Genomic DNA, 21,031 nt, shown 5'->3' with positions numbered 1-21,031 from the left:
CCTCCACCCCCCCCCCCCTCTGTCTCCCTCTTTCCCTCCCTCCATCCCCCCTCCCTCCCTCCACCCCCCCCCCCCTCTGACTCCCTCTCTTTCCCTCCCTCCCTCCACCCCCCCCCCCCCTGTCTCCCTCTCTTTTTCTCTGTAGAGTGGTAGTGATCCCTGAGAACAGAGAGAGTGTGTCTGAATCCTTGAGGAGGACTTCAAAGCTAAACCTCAAAACACTGTGAAAAACATCTTCACTCTCATTGCTTTCAATCCATCTGGTGTCATCATGGCTGGTCCCCCACCAGTTGAACAGACATTACGTCACAGTGCCCTTGTCCTCCTCCTGCTGAGTGTGAGTGGTAGCCTTGGCCAGAAGGACTGTACAGGTGTAGACTGCCCTGATCTGAGTAACTGTATTGAGGAGCGGCTGGAATCTGGGGCTTGCTGTACTACCTGCGTTCAGACTGGGTGTACCTGTGAGGGCTACCAGTACTACGACTGTGTCCATGCCGGCTTTAAGAATGGTCATGTTCCCGAGGGGCAGTCCTACTTCGTGGACTTCGGGAGTACGGAGTGTTCGTGCCCGGAGGGTGGCGGACGGATTGGCTGTCACTTCATGCCCTGTCCTGACGTCCCTGCTAACTGCATCGAAGTGTCTGAGCCGGCTGACGGCTGTGTCACCTGCGAACGTATCGGCTGTGTCCATGACAACCAGAAGTACGAGGCCGGACACTCCTTTCACCTTGTTGCCTGTGAGGTCAGTTTGTTCTCTTTACCTTTACCTGTGAAGTCTGTCTGTTATCTACCTTTACCTGTGAAGTCTGTCTGCTACCTGTCTATCTACCTTTACCTGTGAAGTCTGTTATCTACCTTTACCTGTGAAGTCTGTCTGCTACCTGTCTATCTACCTTTACCTGTGAGGTCAGTCTGTTCTCTCTACCTTTCCTGTGAAGTCTGTCTGTTATCTACCTTTACCTGTGAGGTCAGTCTGTTCTCTCTACCTTTACCTGTGAGGTCAGTCTGTTATCTACTTTTACCTGTGAGGTCAGTTTGTTCTCTCTACCTTTACCTGTGGAGTCTGCCAGTTATCTACCTTTACCTGTGAAGTCTGTCTGCTACCTGTCTATCTACCTTTACCTGTGAGGTCAGTCTGTTCTCTCTACCTTTACCTGTGAAGTCTGTCTGCTACCTGTCTATCTACCTTTACCTGTGAGGTCAGTCTGTTCTCTCTACATTTACCTGTGAGGTCAGTTTGTTCTCTCTACCTTTACCTGTGAAGTCTGTGGGTTATCTACCTTTACCTGTGAAGTCTGTGGGTTATCTACCTTTACCTGTGAAGTATGTCTGTTATCTACCTTTGCCTGTGAAGTCTGTATGTTATCTACCTTTACCTGTGAGGTCAGTTTGTTCTCTCTACATTTACCTGCGAAGCCTGTCTGTTATCTACCTTTACCTGTACCCTTGTCCCTTTTACCTGTGAAGTCTGTCTGTTATCTACCTTTACCTGTGAAATCTGCCGGTTATCTACATTTACCTGTACCCTTGTCCCTCTTACCTGTGAAGCCTGTCTGTTATCCACCTTTACCTGTACCCTTGTCCCTTTTACCTGTGAAGCTTGTCTGTTATCTACCTTTACCTGTATCATTGTCCCTTTTACCTGTGAAGTCTGTCTGTTATCTACCTTTACCTGTACCCTTGTCCCTTTTACCTGTGAAGCCTGTCTGTTATCCACCTTTACCTGTGAAGCCTGTCTGTTATCTACCTTTACCTGTACCCTTGTCCCTTTTACCTGTGAAGACGGTCTGTTATCTACCTTTACATGTACCCTTGTCCCTTTTACCTGTGAAGCCTGTCTGTTATCTACCTTTACCTGTACCCTTGTCCCTTTTACCTGTGAAGTCTGTCTGTTATCTACCTTTACCTGTGAAGCCTGTCTGTTATCTACCTTTACCTGTGTAGTCTGCCGGTTATCTACCTTTACCTGTGAAGTCTGCCGGTGGTCTACCTTTACCTGTACACCTTGTTCCTTTTACCTGTGAAGCCTGTCTGTTATCTACCTTTACCTGTACCCTTGTCCCTTTTACCTGTGAAGCCTGTCTGTTATCTACCTTTACCTGTACCCTTGTCCCTTTTACCTGTGAAGCCTGTCTGTTATCTACCTTTACCTGTACCCTTGTCCCTTTTACCTGTGAAGCCTGTCTGTTATCTACCTTTACCTGTACCCTTGTCCCTTTTACCTGTGAAGCCTGTCTGTTGTCTACATTTACCTGTACCCTTGTCCCTTTTACCTGTGAAGCCTGTCTGTTATCTACCTTTACCTGTACCCTTGTCCCTTTTACCTGTGAAGCCTGTCTGTTATCTACCTTTACATGTACCCTTGTCCCTTTTACCTGTGAAGCCTGTCTGTTGTCTACCTTTACCTGTACCCTTGTCCCTTTTACCTGTGAAGACGGTCTGTTATCTACCTTTACATGTACCCTTGTCCCTTTTACCTGTGAAGCCTGTCTGCTATCTACCTTTACATGTACCCTTGTCCCTTTTACCTGTGAAGCCTGTCTGTTATCTACCTTTACCTGTACCCTTATCCCTTTTACCTGTGAAGCCTGTCTGCTACCTGCGTCCTGTCTGCTACCTGCGTCCTGTCTGCTACCTGTGTCCTGTCTGCTACCTGCGTCCTGTCTGCTACCTGCTTCCTGTCTGCTACCTGTCTGTTACCTGCTTCCTGTCTGCTACCTGCCTCCTGTCTGCTATCTTCTACCTGTGCTATTCTAGCACATTGCCTGTCTATCTACCTTTACCTGTGAAGTCTGCCTGTCTACCTGTCTGCTTCCTGTCTTCTACCTGCTTCCTGTCTTCTACTTGCTTCCTGTCTGATACTTTCTTCCTTGTCTGCGTCCTGTCTGCTACCTGCTTCCTTTCTGCTATCTTCTACCTGTGCAATTCTAGCACATTGCCTGTCTATCTACCTTTACCTGTGAAGTCTGCCCGTCTACCTGTCTTCTACCTGCTTCCTACTTCCTGTCTGCTACCTGCTTCCTGTCTGCTATCTTCTACCTGTGCTATTCTAGCACATTGCCTGTCTATCTACCTTTACCTGTGAAGTCTTTTTGTCTACCTGTCTGCTCCCTGTCTGCTACCTGCTTCCTGTCTGCTATCTGCTACCTGTTCTATTCTAGCACATTGCCTGTTTATCTACCTTTACCTGTGAAGTCTGCCTGTCTGCTACCTGCTTCCTGTCTGCTACCTGCTTCCTGCTTCTTGACTGCTACTTGCTTCCTGTCTGTTACCTGCTTCCTGTCTGCTATCTTCTACCTGTGCTATTCTAGCACATTGCCTTTCTATCTACCTTTACCTGTGAAGTCTGCCTGTCTACCTGTCTGCTACCTGCTTCCTGTCTTCTACCTGCTTTCTGCTTCCTGACTTCTACTTGCTTCCTGTCTGCTACCTGCTTCCTGTCTGCTACCTGCTTCCTGCTTCTTGTCAACTTCCTGCTTCCTGCTTCCTGTCTGCTACCTGCTTCCTGTCTGCTACCTGCTTACTGCTCCCTGTCTGCTACCTGCTTACTGTCTGCTACCTGTTACCTGCTTCCTGTCTGCTACCTGCTTCCTGTCTTCTACCTGCTCCCTGTCTGCTACCTGCTGCCTGTCTGCTACCTGCTTCCTGTCTGCTACCTGCTTCCTGTCTGCTACCTGTTTCCTGTCTGCTACCTGTTTCCTGTCTTCTACCTGCCTCCTGTCTGCTATTCTAGCACATTGCCTTTCTATCTACCTTTACCTGTGAAGTCTGCCTGTCTACCTGTCTGCTACCTGCTTCCTGTCTGCTATTCTAGGACTTTGTATGTCTTTAGGTGCCGTTCCAGAGATGGTGTGGTGAACTATAGTTTAGATCTCAAACCAACTTTTTGGTCAATAGATTCTTAATGTCTTCCCAGCTAACAAAAAATGGGTTCTGTGAAAGTTCCCAGTCGTGCTGATGATTATAGAATGTTTGTATAAATAATTCGCCTGATGTTGCAAGAACGTTCCTAGAACACATTTAAGCTATAGGTTCCGAAAACACTGTCCAGTTGTGATAACTTAAACATTGTATGAACGTCATGTGGCAACAGGACATTCCCTTAATGTTATAAGAAGTTCTTTAAAGGTGCCCTGAACATTTCATTAACTTATGGGAGTTGTCTGGGGTTTTGCAAGAACATTCTTGTGATATTCACATAAGTTGCACAGAACATTCGGACAATGTTACACAATAAGTGAGTCCGTTTTTATGTGTGCCATCACAGCAGCAAGATTTGTGACCTGTTCCCACAAGAAAAGGGCAACCAATGAAGAACAAACACCATTGTAAATACAACCCATATTTATGTTTATTTATTTTCCCTTTGGTACTTTAACTATTTGCACATCATTACACTGTATATAGACAATGTGACATTTGAAATTACTTTATTATTTTGGAACTTTTGTGAGTGTAATGTTTACAGTTATTTAAAAAAAATGGTTTACTTCACTTTTGTTTATCTATTTCACTTGCTTTGGCAATGTAAACATATGTTCCCCATGACAATAATGCCTTGAGAGAGAGAATTACACACAGACTGCAGGAATGTCCACCGAAGATTTTGCCAGAGAGCCACCTCCAATTGCAGTACGTCCCACAGGCCTCACAACCGCAGACCACGTGTAGCCAGGACCTCCACATCCCGTTTCTTCACCTGCGGGATCGTCTAAGACCAGCCACCCGGACAGCTGATGAAACTGTGGCTTTGCACAACTGAAGAATTTCTGCACAAACTGCCAGAAACTGTCTCAGGGAAGCATGTTGTCCTTACCAGGGTCTTGACCTGACTGCAGTTTGGCATTGTAACTGACTTTGGAGAAATGTGCTCTTCACGGATGAATCCCGGTTTCAACTTTACCAAGCATACGGCGACAGCTGTTTAGCCGAGCTGTTTGCTGATGTCAATGTTAAGAACAGAGTGCCCCATGGTGGCGGACAATGAACCTAATTTCATTTTATTGATGGCAATTTGAATGCACAGAGATATTGTGACGATATCCTGAGGCCCATTGTTGTGTCATTCATCCGTCGGCATCACCTCATGTTTCAGTATGACAATATACAGCCCCATGTCTCAAGGATCTGTACACAATTCCTGGATGCTGAAATGTCCCAGGCCTGTATACTCACCAGACATGTCACCCATGGAGCATGTTTGGGATGCTCTGGATCGACGTGTACGACAGCGTGGTCCAGTATCCAGAAACACAGCCATTGAGGAATAGGGCAGCATTCCACAGGCCACAATCAACTGCCTGATCAACTCTATGTGAAGGAGATGTGTCACGCTGCATGAGGCAAATGGTGGTCACACCAGATACTGACTGTTTTTCTGACCCACTCACCTACATTTAGTTTTTAATGGTATCTGTGACCAACAGATGCATATCTGTATTCCCAGTCATGTGAAATCCATAGATTAGGGCTGAATTGAATGTATTTATTTTGACTGATTTCTTCATATGAAATTGTTGCATATTGCGTTAATATTTTTGTTCAGTGCCTTCAGAAAGGATTCAGACCCCTTGACTGTTTCCACATTTTGTTACGTTACAGCCTTATTCTAAAATGTATTTAATCATCTCCCCCCTCATCAATCTACACGTAATACCCAGTAATGACAAAGTAAAAATTGTTTATTCTAATTTTTATTTTTTATTTACATAAGTATTCAGAGCTTTTACTCAGTACTTTGTGGAAGCATCTTTGGTAGTGATTACAGCCTGGAGTCTTCTTGGGTATGACGTCACAAGCTTGGCACACCTGTATTTTGGGAGTGTCTCTCAATTTTCTCTGCAGATCCTCTCAAGCTCTGTCAGGTTGGATGTGGAGCGTCGCTGTACAGCTATTTTCAGGTCTCTCCAGAGATGTTCGATCGGGTTCAAGTCCGGGCTCTGTCTGGGACACTCAATGACATTCAGAGACTTATCCCAAAGCCATTCCTGTATTGTCTTGGCTGTGTGCTTAGGGTTGTTGTCCTGTTGGAAGGTGAACCTTCGCCAAAGTCTGAGGTCCTTAGAGCTCTGGTGTAAGTTTTTTTTCACCAAATAAGGCTCTGTACTTTGCTTCATTCATCTTTCCCTCGATCCTCCCAGTCTCTTCCACTGAAAAACATCCCCACAGCATGATGCTACCACCACCATGCTTCACTGTAGAGAAGTTCCCAGGTTTCCTCCAGACATGATGGTTGGCATTCATGCCAAAGAGTTCAATCTTGGTTTCTTTAGACCAGAGAATCTTGTTTCTCGTGGTCTGAGAGTCTTTAGGAGCCTTTTGAAAAAATCCAAGCGGGCTGTCATGTGCCTTTTACTGAGGACTGGAAAAGGGGGATACCTAGTCAGTTGTTCAACTGAATGTCTTCAACTGAAATGTGTCTTACACATTTAACCCAACCCCACTTTTTTTATTTCATTTATTTAATTTTTAACCTTTATTTAACTAGGCAAGTCAGTTAAGAACAAATTCTTATTTGCAATGACGGTTTAGGAACAGTGGGTTAATTGCCTTGTAGAACCCCAGATTTTTTCCTTGTCAGCTCAGGGATTCGATCTAGCAACCTTTCAGTTACTGGCCCAATGTTCTAACCACTAGACTACCTGCGCCCCCTTCTTCCATCTGGCCACTACCATAAAGGCCTGATTGGTGGAGTGCTGCAGAGCTGGTTGTCCTTCTGCAAGGTTCTTCCATCTTCACACAGGAACTCTGGAGCTCTGTCAGAGTGACCTCCCTGACCAAGGCCCCCCTCCCCTGATTACTCAGTTTGACCGGGCGACCAGCTCTAGTCTTGGTGGTTCCAAACAACCATTTATGAATGATGGAGGCCACAGTAGCTGGAGACTTACAGTGGGGAGAACAACTATTTGATACACTGCCAAGTTTGCAGGTTTTCCTACTTACAAAGCATGTCTGTAGAGGTCTGTAATTGTTATCATAGGTACACTTCAACTGTGAGAGACAGAATCTAAAACAAAAATCCAGAAAATCACATTGTATGATTTTTAAATAATTAATTTGCATTTTATTGCATGACATAAGTATTTGATACATCAGAAAAGCAGAACTTAATATTTGGTACAGAAACCTTTGTTTGCAATTACAGAGATCATACGTTTCCTGTAGTTCTTGACCAGGTTTGCACACACTGCATCAGGGATTTTGGCCCACTCCTCCATACAGACCTACTCCAGATCCTTCAGGTTTCGGGGCTATCGCTGGGCAATACGGACTTTCAGCTCCCTCCAAAGATTTTCTATTGGGTTCAGGTCTGGAGACTGGCTAGGCCACTCCAGGACCTTGAGATATTTCTTACGGAGCCACTCCTTAGTTGCCCAGGCTCTGTGTTTCGGGTTGTTGTCATGCTGGAAGACCCAGCCATGACCCATCTTCAATGCTCTTACTGAGGGAAGGAGGTTGTTGGCCAAGATCTCGCAATACATGGCCCCATCCATCCTCCCCTCAATACGGTGCAGTCGTCCTGTCCCCTTTGCAGAAAAGCATTCCCAAAGAATGATGTTTCCACCTCCATGCTTCACGGTTGGGATGGTGTTCTTGAGGTTGTACTCATCCTTCTTCTTCCTCCAAACACGGCGAGTGGAGTTTAGACCAACAAGCTCTATTTTTGTCTCATCAGACCAGATTACCTTCTCCCATTCCTCCTCTGGATCATCCAGATGGTCATTGGCAAACTTCAGACGGGCCTGGACATGCGCTGGCTTGAGCAGGGGGACCTTGCGTGCGCTGCAGGATTTTAATCCATGACAGCATAGTGTGTTACTAATGGTTTTCTTTGAGACTGTGGTTCCAGCTCTCTTCAGGTCATTGACCAGGTCCTGCCGTGTAGTTCTGGGCTGATCCCTCACCTTCCTCATGATCATTGATGCCCCACGAGGTGAGATCTTGCATGGAGCCCCAGACCGAGGGTGATTGACCGTCATCTTGAAGTTCTTCCATTTTCTAAAAATTGCACCAACAGTTGTTGCCTTCTCACCGAGCTGCTTGCCTATTGTCCTGTAGCCCATCCCAGCCTTGTGCAGGTCTACAATTTTATCCCTGATGTCCTTACACAGCTCTCTGGTCTTGGCCATTGTGGAGAGGTTGGAGTCTGTTTGATTGAGTGTGTGGACAGGTGTCTTTTATACAGGTAACGAGTTCAAACAGGTGCAGTTAATACAGGTAATGACTGGAGAACAGGAGGGCTTCTTAAAGAAAAACTAACAGGTCTGTGAGAGCCGCAATTCTTACTGGTTGGTAGGTGATCAAATACTTATGTCATGCAATAAAATGCAAATTAATTACTTAAAAATAATACAATGTGATTTTCTGAATTTTTGTTTTAAATTCCATCTCTCACAGTTGAAGTGTACCTATGATAAAAATTACAGACCTCTACATGCTTTGTAAGTAGGAAACACTGCCGATTTTGCAGGTTATCAAATACTTGTTCTCCCCACTGTATATCTCCCTCACTAACTTTAAGCACCTGTTCATAGCCCATTGCACCTGTACATAGCCCATCTGTAAATAGTTACCTCATCCCCATATTATAATTAATTTGTTTGTACCTTTGCACCCCAGTATCTCCACTTGCACATTCATCATTTGCACATCTATTGCTCCAGTGTTAATTCTAAATTGTAATAATTTTGCCACAATGGTCTATTTATTGCCTTACCTACCTAATCGTGCATAATTTGCACACACTGTATATAGATTATTCTATTGTGTTATTGACTGTACTTTTGTTTACTCCATGTGTAACACTGTGTTGTTTGTGTCACACTGCTTTGCTCTAGCTTGGCCAGGTCACAGTTGTAAATGAGAACTTGTTCTCAACTGGCCTACCTGGTTAAATAAAGGTGATCTGGTCTACCTGGTTAAATAAAGGTGATCTGGCCTACCTGGTTAAATAAAGGTGATCTGGCCTACCTGGTTAAATAAAGGTAATAAAGGTAAATAAAAAAAATAAAAAAATGTGTTCTTGGACCTTCAATGCTGTAGACATGTTTTGGTACCCATCCCCAGATCGGTGCCTTGACACAATCCTGTCTCAGAGGAATTCCTTCGACCTCATGATTTGGTTTTTGCTCTGACATGCACTGTCAACTGTGGGACCATATATAGACAGGTGTGTGCCTTGCCAAAATCATGTCCAATCAATTGAATTTACCACAGGTGGACTCCAATCAAGTTTTTGAAACATCTCAAGGAAATTGTGGAACATTATGTAACCTATGAATATCACAAGACTATTCTTGCCACATGCCAGACTACTCCCATAACTTAATTTAAATGTTCTGGGAACCTTTTTAAAGAACTAAGACCAGGTGTTCGGCCAACATTCTTACAACATTAAGGGAATGTCCTGTGTAACCTAACTTAAACATTATATGAATGTCATCACAACGCTCTAATGATGTTTCACCAGGTGTTCTAGTAATGTTGTAACATCTAATGTTTTAACAAGGTTCTAACGATGTTTCACCAGGTGTTCTAGTAATGTTGTAACAAGGTTCTAACAATGCTCTCTCAAGGCGTGCCACTGTCCGTCCGAAGGAGGTGAGCTGATGTGCTACCCTGTCCCAGGCTGTGATCCCAGCAACCCCGGTGACCCCCACAAACCTATGCTGGCCACCATACAGGAGGGTCACCCTACATATCCCCCTATCCATCCCTACCTCACACAGGACAAACTGAGAGAGACGGAGAGAGACCGACATGCTAAACCCCCCTTTAACACACAGGAGACACAGGCTATAGGATTACCCCCCTACAACCGTCCTCCATACCCTTTCAACGGGCCAAAACTACCACCATCCAACAGCCCACACCTCCCCCCGTTCCCGATTGATGCCCCTATTCCCTCGGACCACCTGCCCCTGTTCAAACCAGACCACATGACTGAGGATGGGGACTATGACTACCCTACTACAGACGCATCAGAACCACCTGTGAATGATCTGGCCTACCCTACACCGTCCTCCTCTATCATCTCTGTCTCCTACCCTGGGACAGGGGCTACACAGCCGCGCCACGGCAGGGGTAATAGTAAGAGCTACGATAAGCCTTATGATTGGACTGATAACGGCTATGGTAACAAGGAATATGATAGTAGAGATAGGCAGGAGCTGAGGGAGATCTATGGAGTCCATGAGCCAACCACAGACAGTATGGTTACAGACATAGTAGGACTGAGAGACAGGCTAGGGCAGACAGACAGATCTACAGAGACAGACAGATCTCAGCATATAGGTAGGGTGAAGCTGACAGACAAGCTAAAGAAAACAGACAGGTTGATGACATTTGGACTTTACAAGGCCACCACAGATGGGTTCGGAGAGACAGGCAGCCCCGTTACTGACAGCCCAGTGACAGTAGAACAGACCACTTCTAGCCAGCTTGAAGACACCACAGTAGAGACCACCTCCCGCAGTACCAGCTCCAGCCACCAGGACACCACCTCGAACTGGAACAGACTCTCAGAGAGCCAGATTTACCCTCACTCTCAAGGGGCCAGTGCTGGGGACGCACTGGAGATCTGGGATAGAGGGATGGAGGGGGGGCAGGAGGAAGAGGAGGAGAGAGTAGATTCATTGGAGAATACCACAGGACCTGGGTGGAGAGACGTGTCTTATGATGGAGATTTGGATAAACAGGGGAGGAGAGGAGGAGAGGAGGAGAGGGAGAAGAGTACCCCTAGCAACCATGTGAAGGATGCAGGTGTCAGAGAACCTGGAAGTCACCAGGACAACACTACAGTAGAACACAGTACTACATCCCCCAGAAGGAATCGGGACCACATCACCCACAGGAAGCCTCACCACCACACCCTGACCCAGAAGCCTAAGCCTCACAATACTACCCCTAGGGAGTATGAGGTCGTCACAGACAGAACTACATCTCCCAGACTGCTTGACCACAACACAGATAGAACTACATTTCCTAGATTGCCTGACCACCACACCTTGACCAGGAAGCCTGACCACTACACAACCCCCAAGGAGTATGAGGTCCACACAGACAGACCTATATATCCCAGACTGCCTGACCACCACACTGTCAAAACTTCAACTCCAAGAGAGCTTGATGTCAACACCGACAGAACTACAATCCCAAGACAAGCTGAGCACCACAGCCTCAACAGACAGCCTGATCACCATACCCTGACCAGGAAGCCTGACCCCTATGCAGTCAGAACTACAACTCCCAGAGAGCTGAACCACCACACAACCCACAGGCAGCCTGATCTCTATACCCTGACCAGACAGCCTGATCCCGATCACCCAGCTCCCAAGGACCCAGAGCAACAACATACTCCTCCCAGGGTGAGATTCAGCCCAACCAGCCAGCCTTCTCTCAGGGTATCAGCTGATCTAGGTCACCACGGAAGTGAGCCTCTCCATAAGCAGTCCCAGACACTATTCAACCTGCAGAACAATGATGCGGAGGAGCATGAGAAGGAGGAGGAGGAGAGGGGATATGTTCCAGTCTTTCTCCCAAAAACTCAGGAGGGTGAGTAAAACACTTGACTGAACCTGGAAGTTCTTGACTGAACCTGGACGTTCTTTATTGTTTAGTATCTGGAAGCTGAGTGGGTTGAAAGCGCCATAGTTTTACAGTTCCAGATCCAGGTGTTTCTGTTGAGGCAGCTGTGTGTCTGGTCCAGGTGTTTCCGTTGGCAGCTGTGTGTCTGGTCCAGGTGTTTCTGTTGAGGCAGCTGTGTGTCTGGTCCAGGTGTTTCTGTTGAGGCAGCTGTGTGTCTGGTCCAGGTGTTTCTGTTGAGGCAGCTGTGTGTCTGGTCCAGGTGTTTCTGTTGAGGCAGCTGTGTGTCTGGTCCAGGTGTTTCTGTTGAGGCAGCTGTGTGTCTGGTCCAGGTGTTTCTGTTGTCTGCTCTGTGTCTGGTCCAGGTGTTTCTGTTGAGGCAGCTGTGTGTCTGGTCCAGGTGTTTCTGTTGAGGCAGCTGTATGTCTGGTCCAGGTGTTTCTGTTGAGGCAGCTGTGTGTCTGGTCCAGGTGTTTCTGTTGAGGCAGCTGTGTGTCTGGTCCAGGTGTTTCTGTTGAGGCAGCTGTGTGTCTGGTCCAGGTGTTTCCGTTGGCAGCTGTGTGTCTGGTCCAGGTGTTTCTGTTGAGGCAGCTGTGTGTCTGGTCCAGGTGTTTCTGTTGAGGCAGCTGTGTGTCTGGTCCAGGTGTTTCTGTTGAGGCAGCTGTGTGTCTGGTCCAGGTGTTTCTGTTGAGGCAGCTGTATGTCTGGTCCAGGTGTTTATGTTGGCAGCTGCATGTCTGGTCCAGGTGTTTCTGTTGTCTGCTCTGTGTCTGCTCTATGTCTGCTCTCTGTCTGCTCTATGTCTGCTCTATGTCTGCTCTGTGTCTGCTCTGTATTTGTATTTTGCTGTGTTTGTCTTTTGTTTCTATGTGATGTGTAATGTATATCTTTCTAGCCGCAGTGGTCTAAGGCACTGCATCGCAGTGCTAGCTGTGCCACTAGAGATTCTGGGTTCGAGTCCAAGCTCTGTCGCAGCCGGCCGCGACCGGGAGGCCGATGGGGCGGTGCACAATTGGCCCAGCGTCGTCCGGGTTAGGGAGGGTTTGGCCGGCAGGGATATCCTTGTCTCAACGCGCACTAGCGACTCCTGTGGCGGGCCGGGTGCAGTGCATGCTGACCAGGTCGCCAGGTGTACGGTGTTTCCTCCGACACATTGGTGCAGCTGGCTTCCGGGTTGGATGGGCACTGTGTCAAGAAGCAGTGCTGCTTGGTTGGGTTGTGTTTCGGAGGACTCACAGCTCTCGACCTTCGTCTCTCCCGAGTCCGTACGGGAGTTGCAGCGATGAGACAAGACTGTAACTACCATTTGGATACCACGAAACTGGGGAGAAAAAAAAGCGTATCTCTTTCTTTCTAAAGATGTGGTTGAGAGGTTGTGTGTGCATGCGTGTGTGAACTATATATCATGTGTAGTATGTGTGTTATTGCCCCTGTATCTCCAGCTGGTCCTGGTCCGTCTTCTCTCTACGTGGTGGAGAGCTGCTGTGAGGTGGGCCAGAGATGGGCATCAGAGAACCAACACTGTAACAACATGCCGTTGTTGAAGGACGATAAACACTCTGTCTGCAGGTTAGTCTGCACCGCCAGGGCCTAGTGTAACATGATGTTAGTAATATGATGTTAGTCTGCACCACCAGGGTCTAGTGTAATATGATGTTAGTCTGCACCGCCAGGGCCTAGTCTGATATGATGTTAGTCTGCACCACCAGGACCTAGTGTAATATGATGTTAGTCTGCTCCAGGGCCTAGTGTAATATGATGCTAGTCTGCACCAGGGCCTAGTGTAATACTGTATGATGTGTACTTCTCAGACCTGTTGGGTTTAGTATGGTTTCTTCTCGAGAACCTATCGTCCTTTCACTTTCTCATTCTTACCTTATTTTACTCTGTATCTGCTTCTAAATTTCAAGCTTCCACCTCTAACTCTAGGAAACTCTTTTCCACCATCTCCTCCCTCCTTAATCCTCCATCCCTCCCCCTCCTTCCTCCCTCTCTGTGGACGACATTAACTACTTTGAAAAGAACGTTGACGACATTCGTTCCTCATTCACTCAGCTTATTGAGTCCAATGGTCCCACTCGCACAGAACGACCCTAGCCTTGACCTCTTTCTCCCCTCTCTCTCCAAATGACATCCAGCGACTAGTGATGTCCGTCCGCCCAACAACCTCTCCACCCGACCCCCTCCTCCCTTCTCCAGACCATCTCTGGAGATTTTATCCCATTCCTCACTTCCCTCATCATCTCATCCCTGACCACTGGCTGCGTCCTTTCTGACTTCAAAACGTCCAGAGTCGCTCCCCTCCTCAAGAAAACAATGCTTGACACATCTGATGTAAAAACTACAGACCTGTGTCCTTACTTGAGCGTGCTGTCTATGACCAACCTTCTGGCTGTCTCTCTCAGAACGATCTTCTTGACCCTTACCAATCAGGCTTCAAGACGGATCACTGAACTGAGACTGCTCTTCTCTGTGTCCCGGAGGCTCACCGCACTGCCAAAGCTGACTCTCTCCTCTGTTCTCATCCTCCTAGATCCATCTCCTGCCTTCGACAATGTGAACCATCAGATCCTCCTTTCCAGTGAACCATCAGATCCTCCTTTCCACCCTCTCAGGGCTATGCGTCTCAGGCTCTCCACACTTTTGGATTGAATCCTACCTGGCAGGCCGCTCAGACCAGGTGATATGGAGAGGATCTGTGTCTGTACTCTCACTACTGGTGTCCCCCAGGGCTCGGTTCTAGGCCCTCTCCTCTTCTCTCTATACACCAAGTCATATCCTTAAATGGTCTCTCCTATCATTGCTATACGGTTGACACTAAACTACTTTTTTCTTCTTCCCTCCCTTCAGCCCGCCTTTTTGTTCAACTCTCCCAAATTCTCCCATGTCACCCCGCTCCTCTGCACACTCCACTGGTTTCCAGTCGAAGCTCACATCTACTATAAGACCATGGTAATTGCCATCGTAGCAGCAAGAGGAACTGCCCCTCCCTACTTTCAGGCTATGCTCAAACCCTACATCCCAACCCGAGCACTCCGTTCTGTCACCTCTGGTCTCTTGGCAATTCCCGCTCAGTCCAGTCCAAGCCCTTCTCTGTCCTGCCACCCCAATGTTGGAACCAGCTTCTCCCTGAGGCTAGGACAGCAGAATTCCTGCCCATCTTCCGAAATCATCTGAAACCCTACCTCTTCAAAAAGTATTTTAAATAGTCCCACAGCACCCCTCCTTGCACACCCCCCCTCACAACTTTCGTGAATTAAACACTCGTAATTCACTTTTTCTCCCCCTTACTAGCTCTGACTTCGCTGGAAGCTACTTTATTGAGGAAAAATGTATTTACTATGACTATGATATGTGGTTGTCCCAACAAGCTCTCTTAAGATGAATAGACTAACTGTAAGTTGCTATTGATAAGAGCATCTGCTAAGTGACTAAAATGTAAATGTAAAATGTATGATATGGAAGTCTGTAGTATACGGTTGGGTTTAGTGTGATATGGAAGTCTGTAGTATACGGTTGTGTTTAGTGTGATATGGAAGTCTGTAGTATACGGTTGGGTTTAGTGTGATATGGAAGTCTGTAGTATACGGTTGGGTTTAGTGTGATATGGAAGTCTGTAGTATACGGTTGGGTTTAGTGTGATATGGAAGTCTGTAGTATACGGTTGGGTTTAGTGTGATATGGAAGTCTGTAGTATACAGTTGGGTTTAGTGTGATATGGAAGTCTGTAGTATACGGTTGGGTTTAGTGTGATATGGAAGTCTGTAGTATACGGTTGGGTTTAGTATGATATGGAAGTCTGTAGTATACGGTGTGATATGGAAGTCTGTAGTACACGGTTGGGTTTAGTGTGATATGGAAGTCTGTAGTATACAGTTGGGTTTAGTGTGATATGGAAGTCTGTAGTATACGGTTGGGTTTAGTGTGATATGGAAGTCTGTAGTATACGGTTGGGTTTAGTATGATATGGAAGTCTGTGGTATACAGTTGGGTTTAGTATGATATGGAAGTCTGTAGTATACGGTTGGGTTTAGTATGATATGGAAGTCTGTAGTATACGGTGTGATATGGAAGTCTGTAGTACACGGTTGGGTTTAGTGTGATATGGAAGTCTGTAGTATACGGTTGGGTTTAGTGTGATATGGAAGTCTGTAGTATACGGTGTGATATGGAAGTCTGTAGTATACGGTTGGGTTTAGTGTGATATGGAAGTCTGTAGTATACGGTTGGGTTTAGTGTGATATGGAAGTCTGTAGTATACGGTTGGGTTTAGTGTGATATGGAAGTCTGTAGTATACGGTTGGGTTTAGTGTGATATGGAAGTCTGTAGTATACGGTTGGGTTTAGTGTGATATGGAAGTCTGTAGTATACGGTTGGGTTTAGTGTGATATGGAAGTCTGTAGTATACGGTTGGGTTTAGTGTGATATGGAAGTCTGTAGTATACGGTTGGGTTTAGTGTGATATGGAAGTCTGTAGTATACGGTTGGGTTTAGTGTGATATGGAAGTCTGTAGTATACGGTTGGGTTTAGTGTGATATGGAAGTCTGTAGTATACGGTTGGGTTTAGTGTGATATGGAAGTCTGTAGTATACGGTTGGGTTTAGTGTGATATGGAAGTCTGTAGTATACGGTTGGGTTTAGTGTGATATGGAAGTCTGTAGTATACGGTTGGGTTTAGTGTGATATGGAAGTCTGTAGTATACGGTTGGGTTTAGTGTGATATGGAAGTCTGTAGTATACGGTTGGGTTTAGTGTGATATGGAAGTCTGTAGTATACGGTTGGGTTTAGTGTGATATGGAAGTCTGTAGTATACGGTTGGGTTTAGTGTGATATGGAAGTCTGTAGTATACGGTTGGGTTTAGTGTGATATGGAAGTCTGTAGTATACGGTTGGGTTTAGTGTGATATGGAAGTCTGTAGTATACGGTTGGGTTTAGTGTGATATGGAAGTCTGTAGTATACGGTTGGGTTTAGTGTGATATGGAAGTCTGTAGTTCTTCAATCACTCCATTTAAAGCAGAATATAATTTCTAATTCTACTTTTCCTTTTCTATACAACATGTTTTCTCTCTCTCTCTCCTCCAGTATATCCCAGCAGCAGTGTTGTCAGAATGTTCTAATGGAGTCCAGGTGTCTGGCAGGTATCACTGCTGCTAAAGGAGGAGACAGGTGTGAGGTCAACCAGGATAGCCAGTGTGCTGCAGACTCTTACCAGGCAAGACACACACACACACCCACACACACTCAGAGACAGGCATGCACACACACTCAATCGCCCATTCTCAACTGGTTCTGTGTGTGTGTCAGAACCACTGTATCAATGAAGGATAGATTGTCCTAATGGTATTGCTATAGACTTAATAATTACAAAACTGTACGCATGTTAAACAGTCTGTTATACAGACAAATCAAACAGTACGGGACATTCTCTGGATCACAGTGGATCAGCAATTTCCTATAGAACCTGAATGAGAATGTCTTAGTCTGCGTCCCATGGTACCCTATTCCACTAGGGCCCTGTAGTGCACTATAAAAGAGAATAGGGTCATTTGGGACTTCAAACAACCTGAGGTATGCAGTAGTGTTTTGGAGGTCATATTTCAGTAGTTGGCACCCTGCCATTTGACGGTCATGTTCCAGTTTTAGACCCACATGCCAACTCAGGGATTTTGTGGAATTCAGATGAAGGTCGGTGAGTTTATTGGATTTGGTCCAAATCCCAATCTGTGATAATCTAGCATCAAGCAAATGCCGAATGTAATATTGGACGTCGGAGCATCCTCCAGAACCTCAGAATGGTTCCATATGGAGATCGGAAGATGTGTTCTGCCTTCGTGTGCATTCCAATGGAGCCCTCTTCTCTACATAGTCCTCTCCTTTTCAGTGTTTAACGTGTTTAAAGAACGACTGCCCTAAAAAGCAACTCATCCCTTTAAAAATGGTCTATGTGGCATCGATGTATGAGTCAAACATGTATTCTAGTGTCAAATTTGACTACAAAGTGTAAATAGGATCATTTTGGTCATGAAGTCAATCTCATCTAAAACGGCGTTTGGAACCTCTGTGTGTCACAACGAGTAAATTAAGTTTGGGTTTGGATCACAATTATGTCAACAGTGAATGCCCCCTTTTACCAAGCTCAGTGTGCAAATCAGCCCTCTGGCCGCTTCCCTTCATTCATTGAATGGGGCTCGTTTTTGTTATCGCCCCCAACGCAACGCGTTAAGGATCACAATCTCCCACAAAACATGAGACATGTGTGGCATTGTGTTGTGTCAAAACTGCACATTTTAGAGTGGCCTTTTATTGTCCCCAGCACAAGGTGCACCTGTGTAATGATCATGCTGTTTAATCATCTTTTTGATATGCCACACCTGTCAGGTGTATGGATTATCTTGGCAAAGGAGAAATGCTCACAAATTTGGAGAGAAATAAGCTTTTTGTACATATGGAAAAATTACAAGATCTTTTATTTCAGCTCATGAAACATGGGACCAGCACTTTACATGTTGCGTTTTATATTTTTGTTCTGTAAAATTAGTTAGCTAACTAGTTGGCTAACGTTAGCTTACCTCAACACACCTCGGATTTGGCTTGAAAACATGCTAACATTTCAAAAGAAAGCAAAGAATTAGTAGGAAAAAGTCTGTCGCCAGATTGACTATAGGTGCAGTATAACTTTAGTCAGTATTTTAATACATACGGGACCACCATATTTTAGCTAGCTAATATTAGCATTGCTAGCTATTTTTGACAAACTTTGCTAGTAAAATTAATTGCCAACATTGCCATCGCTTTAAAGTAAATTTGACGAAATAATATGACAAACAAATTATTTGCCTATGCAATGTCATCGTATTTCCTTGCCACTATAAATCAAATCAAAGTTTATTTGTCACGTGCGCTGAATACAACAGGTTACAGTGAAATGCTTACTTACAGGCTCTAACCAATAGTGCAAAAAAGGTATTAGGTGAACAATCGGTAAGTAAAGAAATAAAACAACAGTAAAAAGACAGGCTATATACAGTAGAGAGACTATATACAGTAGAGAGACTATATACAGTAGCGAGGCTATAAAAGTAGCGAGGCTACATACCGGTTAGTCAGGCTGATTGAGGTAGTATGTACATGTAGATATGGTTAAAGTGACTATGGATATATGATGAACAGAGAGTAGCAGTAGCATAAAAGAGGTGTTGGTGGGTGGGACACAATGCAGATAGCCCGGTTAGCCACTGTGCGGGAGCACTGGTTAGTGTAATTTAGATGAAAAAGTCACATTAGCCACCGTGCTGCAACCCATGTCTAGGGCTCAAATAAATATTGGATACAGCTATGTTGGTACTAACTAACTCATGTCTGACTACAACAGTATACTAACTAGCAGCAACAAACCCAACCAATCCCAGGACCAAAACATTTGGTTGTGCAGCGTAACGGTGTCAACGGGCTGAATATAATCCAATCTGGAGCCAGCCAGTCTGCATCTGTAAAGCATAGACTTAGTTTCCAAAAGATATTACATTATTTCTCAAGCTACAGTATGGTTATAATTAAGGGATGACGACAATCGTTGACCTGTTTTTTTCTGTTAGACAAATTGCACAGTTGGGTGCCAGACTAATCGTCATACACTGATGCTTGGACTTACCAGAAGGATCAAAGGTGGGTATCATAACATGTCCAGCAACGTGACTGCAATGGTTTAGCCACCTCCAAAAATTATGTCATTCCCTGCTCAGTTAATATTTCACAGCTTGTCAGGCAAGAACTCAGAATAAAGGTGTCATGTGACACAAGTACCCTTGTGACACATTTTCTGTTGTTGCCAGAGTCTCTCTGAACTCCTATGAAAAGGATATGTGATCGAGGCCTCTGATATTGACCTGGGTTACTGCCTTGATGACACAGTCAGAATCATCAACCACTACAGGTAATGTGTTTTATATGTTAAAAGTTCCCAGCCTGAAAAAAATACCCAGCCTGATAAACTAGCAGGCTAATTCCCCAGCCAAGTACACAGTACCAGTCAAAAGTTTGGACATGCGTACTCATTCAAGGATTTTTCTTTATTCTTACTATTTTCTACATTGTAGAAAAATAGTGAACACATCAAAACTATTAAATAACACATATGGAATCATGTAGTAACCAAAAAAGTGTTAAACAAATCTAAATATATTTTATATTTTGAGATTCTTCAAAGATGACAGTTTTGCACACTCTTGGCATTCTCTCAACAAGCTTCTTGAAGGTAGTCACCTGGAATGGTTTTGCAGTCTTGAAGGTGTTTCCACATATGCTGAGCACTTGTTGGATGCTTTTCTTTCACTCTGCAGTCCAATTCATCCCAAAACATCTCACTTGGGTTGGGGTCAGGTGATTGTGGAGGCCAGGTCATCTGATGCAGCACTCCATCACTCTCCTTCTTGGTGAAACAGTACTTACACAGCCTGGAGGTGTGTTGGGTCAAATCAAATCAAACTTTATTTGTAACATGCGCCGAATACAACAAGTGCAGACCTTACCATGAAACACTTACTTACAAGCCCTTAACCAACAGTGCAGTTCACAAAGAGTCATTGTCCTGTTGAAAAACAAATGATAGCCCCACTAAGCGCAAACCAGATGGGATGGCGTATCGCTACAGAGTGCTGTGGTAGCCCAGCTGGTTAAGTGTGCCTTGAATTCTAAATAGATCACTGACAGTGTCACCAGCTAAGCACCATCACACCTCCTCCTCCATGCTTCACGGTGGGAACCACAAATGCGGAGCTCATCCGTTCACCTACCCTATTTCTCACAAAGACACAGAGGTTGGAACCAAAAAATCGCAAATTTGGACTCTTCAGACCAAAGGACAGATTTCCACCAGTGTAATGTCCATTGTTCATGTTTCTTTGCCCAAGCAAGTCTATTCTTCTTATTGGTGTCTTTTAGTAGTGGTTTCTTTGCCGCAATTCGACCATCAAGGCCTGATTCACGCAGTCTCCTCTGAACAGATGATGTTGAGATGTTTCTGTTACTTGAACTCACTGAAGCATTTATTTGGGCTGACATTTCTGAGGCTGGTAACTCTACCTCTGCAGCAGAGGTAAGTCTGGGTCTTGCTTTCATGTGGCGGTCCTCTTGAGAGCCAGTTTCATCATAGTGCTTGATGGTTTTTCAGATCAAATCAAACTTTATTTGTCATGTGCCTAGTACAACAAGTGTAGACCTTACCGTGAAATGCTTACTTACAAGTTCTTAACCAACAGTGCAGTTCAAGAAGAGTTAAGAAAATATTAACCTAATAAACTAAAGTAAAAATAGTATAAAGTAACACAATAACTGTCAGCGTCAGTGGTGTATAGGTGAGGACGGAGTCAAGCGCAGGAAACAGAGTAAAAATAACTTACTTTACTCGGGAAAAATAAACAGTACAAAATATCCACATAGGGAAA

The 21,031-nt window shown here is 45.1% G+C and overlaps 1 protein-coding gene across 1 annotated transcript in view; it reads left to right on the top strand.

The window, feature by feature from the left end:
* LOC139413953 (fibulin 2) overlaps positions 1–21,031 on the top strand; it is a 114,718-nt gene that overhangs the window by 30,252 nt on the left and 63,435 nt on the right. The window contains exons 2-5 of the mRNA XM_071161844.1: positions 146–742; positions 9,576–11,553; positions 13,026–13,152; positions 16,671–16,800. Coding sequence (XP_071017945.1) covers positions 272–742; positions 9,576–11,553; positions 13,026–13,152; positions 16,671–16,800 — 2,706 coding nt within the window. The 5' untranslated portion in view covers positions 146–271. The remainder of the gene's footprint in view (positions 1–145; positions 743–9,575; positions 11,554–13,025; positions 13,153–16,670; positions 16,801–21,031) is intronic.

Source organism: Oncorhynchus clarkii, chromosome 7 (genome assembly GCF_045791955.1).
Source record: "Oncorhynchus clarkii lewisi isolate Uvic-CL-2024 chromosome 7, UVic_Ocla_1.0, whole genome shotgun sequence".
NCBI classification, from domain to species: Eukaryota; Metazoa; Chordata; class Actinopteri; order Salmoniformes; family Salmonidae; genus Oncorhynchus; species Oncorhynchus clarkii.
This window is presented reverse-complemented; position numbering and strand designations above follow the sequence as displayed.